General features: G+C 59.6%; 1 protein-coding gene across 1 annotated transcript; it reads right to left on the bottom strand.

The window, feature by feature from the left end:
* Positions 1-1,063: 1,063 nt before the first annotated feature.
* Positions 1,064-8,556, bottom strand: CDK2 (cyclin dependent kinase 2). Its single transcript, XM_073318518.2, has 7 exons — positions 8,228-8,556; positions 7,495-7,572; positions 7,032-7,152; positions 6,746-6,916; positions 5,945-6,046; positions 4,709-4,912; positions 1,064-4,035 (listed from the first exon to the last, which is right to left on the bottom strand). The coding sequence occupies exons 1-7, from the start codon at positions 8,341-8,343 to the stop codon at positions 3,931-3,933; spliced, it is 897 nt and encodes a 298-aa protein (XP_073174619.1). The 5' UTR covers positions 8,344-8,556; the 3' UTR covers positions 1,064-3,930.
* Between the last annotated feature and the right edge of the window lie 641 nt (positions 8,557-9,197).

Here is a 9,197-nt window from a genome sequence, read left to right as displayed (position 1 = left end):
GGGCCTAAGATTAGGGGAGGGGCCTAAGGCCATGGTAGCCCAGGCAGGTAGCCCGGGGTGAGGGACCGCGGGGTCTAGGCACCAGGAGCCCAGGGGTCCGATGACCCAGGGCAGGGCCTAGGTTCAGGCACCAAGGGCTGGGATAGGGCAGGGGCCAAGTTGCCAGCAGCCAGCCAGGCCCGAGGGGGCACGTTGCCCCTGTGGGGCACCGGGCCCTGTCCAGACCCGAGGCTAACAGGGTGTTGCTGTGACCCAGGAAAGGGCCTGAGCCTGTCTTGCCAGCCCCCTGCTTATGGATATTACCAGAGTTGCAGGCCTGGGTCAGCAGCTGCATAAACACCAAAAAGCTGGCCCCTGCCTCCAGGAGCTCACAACCCTTTGGCAAAAATGGCAGCTGCTATTCCAGAAAGGTTGCAAAAGGAGGGAGGGTCGTAGGTGGGGACTGAGGGGCATCCATGGGGGTGGGTAGGGAGCCCAGGGCTGGCATAGCAGGGGGCCTGCCCCTTGTAACATTGCCAGAGCTAATGGGAGCTTCGTCCAACATCCGTACACCTACTGTAAGGCAGAGTTGTTAGACTATTGCCCTCATCACTAAAATCACTCCACTTTTTAAAAAGGAAAAACAATTGACAAGGCTGCAGGGAAGAACTTTCACAGATAAACTTAATGGACTCTAGTTCAGCTGTGCATATCACTGGTACTATTCTGCTTATGCTCTGTCAGCTGTTATCTCTCGTCTTACATTGTAAACTCTTTGGGGCAGGGGCTGTCTGCAGCACCGAGCACAATGGGGGCCTGGCCCATGACGAGGAGCTCTTAAGCACAGAGCCTCAAAGGTATTGGAATGGGTGACTCCCATTGAAATTGGTGCCTAATGCCCACTTAAATACCTTTGTGGATGTGGGCCTGGGTGACTGGCCCAAGGTCTGTAGCAGAGCTGAGAATAGAACCTGTTTCTAAGTGACCTACCCACTGGACAGGACTTCCTCTCTCATCTAATAGAAGATATTTTCCTCTGTAGCTACCCCCTTTGGAGGAAAAAAAAACAAAGCACATTCATGACTCAAGTTAAAACTAAGAATATTTTTAATGATTTATAAACCAACCCCATAATATTTTTAACATTTGGTAAGAAACAACAGTCTACAAAGAATCAAGGACGACAAATATATTCTAGGGTTTGATTTTTAAAAATATTCACTTACAAAAACTCCACGGTGCTTGTCTAACAAACTTTATACAAATCCAGAGCTCTGCTTTAAAACTAACATGGCCTTATAAATATTTCCCTATTTGTTCCAGTCCAAAAAATATATATATTCATGCTCGCAGATATTGTGTCACTATAGCTATTAATCCCATCTGCATCTCTCCTTCCCTCTGTTTTCATCACAAATTGGCAGCAGCATTGTTTTGGGGAAATCTCTGCGGCTCAGCTTCCCCTCCCTCCTCAAACTGGTTTCCATCAGGCACTTTATGTTGCTGTCCTAACCCTACATTTTTCTTTAGGCAACTGAGTTGAGAAAAAAAGCTAGTCCACTGTGGAAGGACACGAGACCCAACCCTTCTGCTCTAAAGAAACTCAAGATACAAGAGATCAAAATAGCTGTGATAGGAACAGAACCATTCCGACTTTTAACCCTCATCTGGAAAAGGCCTATGTGGCTTATGCGCTAAATCCACAGCTTCCCTTAATGATCATTCCTCTCCTTGAATATTAATTTGTACCTCAAATACTTCTGTAAACAATCCTTAAATATAAAATGCTTTACTATAAAATACACTAAGTCTGTGTTTAAATATTCTATTCATCTATTGTCAACTGTTCAATTTTGGTTTAGATGTGGATTTCCCCCCCCCGCATCCCTTCTTTAAGCAGGCCCCAAGAGCCTGGAGGTGGGCAGGTGACAGCAGCGCACCATCCACACCATGGGATGTCCCAGACTTTTACAAATGGAGCTGTTCGTAGGGAAACAGTACCAGCTCATCTGAAACTGATCATGTTATTCTGGTGGAGAGCTGCCCCTAGCAACAGCTGCTACCTCAGTGATCTCAATCGTAGCCTTCCAATCTATCCAAACACCCCATCTGCACGGCACTTAAAAGGAAGCAGCTGCTGAGGGCTAGGTGATGGGGGATACTTTCGAACAGGGTGTCACCCTTCCCCACCCTCCAGGACAATCTAAGTGGACAACTACTCCAACTGAGACTCAGTAGCACCCCCTAACGCCTTGAGCTGCCCCTGCTCCCCTAGAGAACGCGGCTGGGGAAGCCCACAGGAAAGGAGGGAGAATTAAAACAGGTGCACATGCCCGTTTCACAGGCCAGACTCTCAGCTAGTGTAAATACGCATCGCTCTGCTGAAGGCAGTGGAGATATGCTGTCCACACCAGCTGGGGATCTGGCCCCAGGTGCCAGAGCCAACCTTTCCATGAGCTGAAGTGTGTCTGGCATGGGAAGATCTAAGCCAAAAGAAAAGTGACAAGGAGTCCCACCCCCGCTGGGAAACAGCCCGGCTGGTGGAGGGCACCAGCTCTAGTGAGGTGTATGTCAGATTCTGGGATCAGATCTGTAGCTGGCATAAACTGCCATAGCACCATTGACAAATCAGTGGAACCACCCTGATCGGCACCCACCGAGGATCTGTCCCCTTGCATCGCACTTGGCCATAGGCAGTACCACAGAATGAGCGGCCAATGATGCGGTGGGGGGAGAATCTGTCGGAGGAGACTGCAGCACTGTCAGGCCAGGGGCTCCTTTTGGGGACAAAGCCCTTTGCTTTCAAAGCCCTTCAGGGAGCAGAGAATAGGGGGGCGTCTTGCAGGGGGGCCACGAGAAGAGCCGGCCGCAACAATCGCTTTCAGCTGCTAGGTTCCCGTTCCACCATGCTGTGCAGGGTGAAGCCTTTAGAGCAAACCCCCTCCTGTGGGTGCAGATTCTCCCCGGAGCGGATGAGGAACCTGCTTCCCTGCAGAAGCTACATGCATCAGGTCGCACCTGGTGAGATGTGGGGGGCAGGATGCCAGCGTAGGACACGTGAGGGTCTTGGGCCCTGTCGGTCAAAACGCTTCTGCCCATGGGACACTAAGGTGGGGGGGATGATAAGTGAGCAGAGTCCCTGATTAGGGTCAGATCCTGCCAGGGGAGGAGGGGAGTCGAGTGGGCCCAACACGCTGCAGGATCAGCCCTTACAACTCTTGTTGCCTGAGCGGTTGGGGACGTGTGCCACTCCTGTGGGGCCCCCCCAATGCAAAGAGCTGCTGGGGATTCGGGCAGCCAATCTGCAGGGTCCAATTTGCAGCAGGAACAGGAGTCGCCAGGAGCACCAGCTGCAGTTCGAGTCTCGAGTGCAGCAGACTCCAGGGTGCTGGACGAGAAGCAGGCGGGCGAGTGAGTTCACCGGGGCCAGCTGAGCGTATCCAGTTTGAACCAATCTCGAAGGTAGGAGGGGAGGTTCCCCAGCCAGACCCTCCCTGCCTTCCACCCATCAAGGAGGCATGGGGGCTCCAGGAGGGCTCACCCTGTGTTGGAGCAGGAATTCGGGGGGCTGCGGAGGATGTGAGACATCACTGAAGAGTCTCAGATGGGGGCATGCCGAGGGAGGTGAAAGGAGAAGGGGCTCAACCAGGGCGGCTGGTGAGGGATGCTCCCAGCTGCAGCGAGCAAGGTCCCATTGCTGGTGCTGGAATCCAAGCCCTCCAGGGAGGGTCAGAGCCACAGACTAGGAGCTCCAGCCAGGGCGATGGGGGCTGGGCTGCCACCCTCTCCGTTCGGGAGGCTAAGTGCAAGTCCGCTGGGGCGGGATGAGTCTCAGGACCCCCGGGGCAGGTCCAGCCCCAGGAGACAGATCCAGATACAGGCATAGGCCAGACAGAGCCAGAGTGGGGGCAGCAGAGTCCTGGCTGGGCCGGCCCCCTCCCCGAAACCACTTCACAAGCGCAGGTGAGGGACGGCCTTGGTGACGTCCCGGAAGAAGGGGTGGTTCAGCGCTGACTTGGCCGAAATCCGCTTGTTGGGGTCGTAGTGCAGCATTTGCTGGGTAGGAGAGGGGTGGGTGGTTATTGTGGGTGGGGGGAACTGAGAGGGGGATGGGTCTGGTGGTAACCCAGTCATTCCCATGGCAACTTTCACCATGAAGCACCAAGGCGGGTCACACCCAAGGCTGTCGCGCAGCTGTCTCGGGGTGGAACATGGTCACTGTTCCATCACCACCACCATGGACAGGGAATGAGATGGAATCTCAAACCCGGCCACATCTCCAGGGGGAATTTAGGGAGACGATGTGATGGACTCTGGTCCGGATGCCAGGGCTAACACCTCTCGCCGCAGGAGGGCTTAGCGGTTACAGCAGAGGACTCCTGGATTCTAGTTCCAGCTCTGGGATAGGAGCAGCTACAGCATGGGGACCTGGGGTCTATTCCTGGTTCTGCCACTGATTGCATGGCCAGGATAAGTCACTTCCCCCCGTGTCTCAGGCTGCCCCATTGTGGTGGTGGGGGGGGGGGGAACGACACACACGACACAGTGGGGGAGGCTGCTTGCTGTCCATGTAGCACCAGTGGAGGGCTAAGAAGCTTGGCTACGGCTGCATGGCAAGTGGCTTCTAGTCCCCAGATCCAGCCCTGCACTCTCCCAAGAAACCTTGTTCCTCTCCCCCCGCCTGCCCTCAAGGTACCGGGTCAATCCTGGAGCCGCCCCAGCTACTCACAGCCAAGAGCTTCCTCCCCTCCTCGTCCAGAGGGGGCACCACCTTGCTGAAGTCCTGTCTGGCCCATTTGGGGAAGCTGGGCTTGTAATCGGGCATGGAAGTGACCCCTGGCCACACGGCCTCGTCCGGAGTGCCCAGCGTCCGGAAGATGCGGAAGAGCTGGTCAATTTCCGAGTCTCCAGGGAACAGGGCTCGCCTGGTGATCTGGACAGCAGGAGAGGGGTCAAGCGAGGTCCCAGCACAGCCCCACCTCCCAGTGGCTCAAAGCTACGAGAGGGGCTTTCCCACCCTCCTCTCTCCCCAAGAGAGGGATCTGAGAGCCAGGGATGCTTTGGCCACACACCAATTACTGAGTTCAGCACAGGGGGAAGTTAATGGCCTGCGTGGATCATTTCATGCTCCCCTCTGGCCTTAAACCCTATGAATCGTCCCCTCGCTCTACAGCCTCGTGACTGACCCCCCCCACTGCAGCAAAGCCTCTACCCAGCGGGGGTGGGGGTGACCTGGGCACGAAGGTTTATGGCCAGCTGGCTCCCATGGGAAACAGCCCGCTCTGTGGTCGGCTCCCCACTCGCCCACCCCGTGATGCAGACGCCAGCCCACGTGTTCCACATGACACACCTCTTTGTACCCCCGCTGCCAGCACAACCCCTTCCCCCAGGGCAGGGGAAATGCCTGGCAGGGCACCCCCCAAGAACGCAACAGAGCCCTTTTATTTCCCGCTTCCCGCTCGGCAGGTCAGCACCCCTCTCCGGGGACGGGGCGATGTCACTGAGCGCATCCGAGAGCTGCCCCCGGGCAGAGGAAGAAAGGCAGAGGCTGCTCATCTGACACCATCAGCAGCTCTGGCAGCGTGCGTGGGGTGGGGGGGCCTTGATCAGAGCCGGCCAGGCTGGGATCTGCCCCACAGCACTCTCAATGCAGCCTCTCACGCCTGGGGGGAAACTAACATCAGGCCAGGCAGCGAAACCTGCTGCCCCCGCTGGCAAGCGGCAGGACAGTGCAACTAACTCATGCTTCTTCCCCCAGCATGCGACAGGATGAGCTAGGAACAGAGAGGAGCAGGGTGAAGCCCCCCCCACCTCACAGACACACACGACTTTCCGCAGGGGCAGGATCAGGCCCCCAGCATGGGGGTTGTGCTTGTTTTGCTCCCCCCACTGCAGGGGGCAGACGTGGCCCTTCCCTGACTCCAGGACGAGAAAAACCACGTGCCGGGGACGGGGGGGCACGTACCATCTCAGCAAAGATGCAGCCCAGGCTCCAGATGTCCACAGCCGTTGAGTAGTATTTGCAGCCAAGCAAGATTTCAGGGGCCCGGTACCAGAGAGTCACCACCTAGCGAAGTGGGGTGTGTGGGGGGGGATCCTTGTTAATCATGACCGGGACGTCTCTCACCCTTTCCGCTCCAAGGACCCCAAAGAGCTTTACGCACCACAGGCCCCCTGGGAAACGTCGTAATCCCCATTTTGAAGAGGGGAAACTGAGGCACAGAAAGGGAAACTCACCCAAGGGGAGACCGCAAATTTTGGGGGGAGCTGAGAATAGAACCCATGAGTCTGACCTCCCGGCCTTGTGGGGGTGACCGTTACACGCTCCTCTCCCTAGTAGGGCTCTGGCCCAGGGATCGAGCAGTAGGGCGGTGTGACGCCCTGGATCTGGTAGCCTGGAGTAGGCACAGGGGACGCAGCCGGATGTCTCCCACCCGCTAGGGGCTGGTGGTGGCATGACAGCCTTGGAGGAGTCCACAGGAGGATGGGTGCCAGGTTCAGCCCTTGCAAGGAGGTTAAGCAATGGGGGAGCCTACATGGGCCAGTCCTGTCACTTCCGCACTGCAGGGGGCGGGATCAGGTGGCCATGCTCAGCTGGAGCCGGAGGTCCTGGTGCAGGGAGGACAGGGATACTCAGCCCGTCAGCGGGCACCTACCCGGGTGAGGTGGCCCCCATCTCACTGCCTAGCCCCTGGATCCCACCTCCCAGCAAAGTCCCAGCAGGAGCCAGACAGCTGGAGGAGGTGGGAGCCCGGCCCGGACGCACCTCGTGGGTGTAGGTTCGCACCGGCACGCCGAATGCCCGTGCCAGCCCGAAGTCCGCCAGCTTGATGGCTCCCTCGGCATTGATGAGCAGGTTCTGGGGCTTGAGGTCGCGGTGCAGCACCCGGTGGGAATGGCAGAAGGCCAGGCCCTGCAGCAGCTGGAACAGGTAACTCTGCAGTGGGGGCAGACAGGCCTGGGGTCAGAGGGGACCTCAGCTGGCAGGTCAGGTCAGGGGAGGAGAGGACGCCAGGGAAGGGGCTGAGCAGCACACCGGCTGGGCCGGTTACCTTGATGAGGGGCAGAGGGATGCCGCTGATTGAGGACGAGTCCATGAACTTCTTCAGGTCCTGGTGCAGGAACTCGAAGACCAGGTAGAGCTTGTTCTCCGTGTGGATCACGTCCAGCAGCCTGGGAGCGCAGAGAGAGGAACGAGGAGACGTCACCGCTCCTGCCCCGGAGAGGCCCTTGCAGGAGGGGTGGGGGCGTTCGCTCACCATGTCCCAGGCCCGGCTTGGCCTCTACCGAGGCTGCCAGCGATGGCAGCGGGCAGCACCCGGCGTGACGAGCTTGTGGGGCACACATCCCGCTGGGGAGCCGGGCCCAGACCAACCACGATGGGGGCCACAGCTCTGGGTCCCCACCGGCCCCAGGGGACCAGGGGCTCTGGATCCCAGTAGCTCGGCGACCCTGCAGTGCCACCTGGCAGGGACTTCATTAACTCACTCCGCCACCCCCACCCCACACACTTACTTGACGATGTTGGAGTGGTTCAGCTCCTTGAGCAGGGAGATCTCCCGGATGGCGGTGCTGGGGACGCCCTCCGTCTCTCTGCAGGGGGAGGGACGCCATGGGGAGCCTGGAGACACGCAGGAGGTCTGGGGCTCCATTCAACCCCAGCCCAACAACAGTGCTTTGGTGTCACCAATATCACTTCTGCCAGGTGGCCTAAGAACTCCAGCCCCAGCCCCCCCAGCCCAGCGCCCCCCACACAGGCTGCAGCCTAGGGCAGCAGCAGCAAGCCTAAAACCCTTTGCATGGATGCACCACCATGGACATGAAGCCCCCTCCCCGCACCCCGAACCCCAGGGCTCTCCTGGCTTCTCCACCAGCTGAACAGACCCAGCCCACCTAGGATGCACCTCGCCCCCGGCATTCATGCCAAGTGCCAGCCCCCCCCCCGCCTTCCGCCCCCCGGGCACCCCAGCCCCAGAGGGAGGGAGGAACCTGGCGCAGCCCCCCGGGGGCCAGCCCAGCCTCGGACCCCTTCTCTGCCGGAGCTGCAGCCCCAAGGTGCAACACGCCCGCCCCCGGGGGTGGGCTCCTGCAGAAGCCCCCCCCCGCGAGCCCTCGAGGCGAGGAGTCCGCCCGGCCCAGTCTCCTCGTGCCCCCCAAAAGAGACACAGCCCCCGCTGCCCCCCCAAACCTCGAGCGACAGGAGGGGCCCCACAGCCGGAGACAGGGGGGCTCCCGGGGGGGGACTCACGTATCCAGGCGGATTTTCTTCAGCGCCACCACCTCGCCGGTGACTTTGTTCTTGGCCTTGTAGACCACCCCGTAGGTGCCCTCGCCGATCTTCTCCACCTTCTGGAAGTTCTCCATGGGGCCCGGCGGCCGGGGCCGGGCCCGGCGCCCGCGCGCCCCGGGGAGGGCTCCAGGGGTGGGAGCCGGGGCTCGGGCCCGGGGATCGCGGCCCCTGGGGCGGCGGCGGCGGCCCGGACAGAACGTTCCGCACCCCCCGGCGGTTACAAACCCCCCCAACTGGCAACAATGTAGCGCCGCCCCCCGCCCGGCCGCTTCCCGCGTTCCACTCGCCCCGCCCACCGCGCCGCGCCATTGGCTGGCGCCTGGGCGGGGGACGCTGGGAGCGACGCGGGAGGCTTCTTAAAGGGGCAGGCGCCGAGAAAGCGGCTGTCCCCTCCCGCCCGCCGTAGGGTGGCGGGGTGGGCCAGACCCGGAGCTGCGGTTAAATCCTAGGTGACCCCCCCCCCCCCCCCGGGTGACCCCACGCCAGTCCAATGGCTGCTCCCCAGCTATGTTTATTCGTGGGGTGATTTCCCCAGCCCCCCCCCCAGGATTCCTTGAGCCCCCTCCTGAGCTGTGACTGAGGGGGGGTGACCCAGGGTCCCCCTCCCTAAGGAGACTCCCCTCCCCCGTGGTTTAACTCCAGGTGCTCCCCCTATCCCAGGGAGCTGCTCCCCCTCCTTTCCCCCCCCCCCCCGCCTAGGCTCCACCTGGCAGAAGATGAAGGGGGATTCCCAGTGTTAAGATTGTGATCAGTTCCGTTTTTATTTCTCATGACATGTGTCCCCCCCCGCTCGGGACCCTGTTTGTACCAAGCCTCGGAGGCCCTGAGGACCTCGCTCAGAACCAGGACTCAAACTGGGCTTCCAGCTTCCATTCCAAAAATTAAACCACACCCGAGGCCCAGCTCCTGAAAAGTACGGAGGCTCCAA

Source organism: Lepidochelys kempii, chromosome 20 (assembly GCF_965140285.1).
Source record: "Lepidochelys kempii isolate rLepKem1 chromosome 20, rLepKem1.hap1, whole genome shotgun sequence".
Classification (NCBI taxonomy): Eukaryota; Metazoa; Chordata; order Testudines; family Cheloniidae; genus Lepidochelys; species Lepidochelys kempii.
This window is presented reverse-complemented; position numbering and strand designations above follow the sequence as displayed.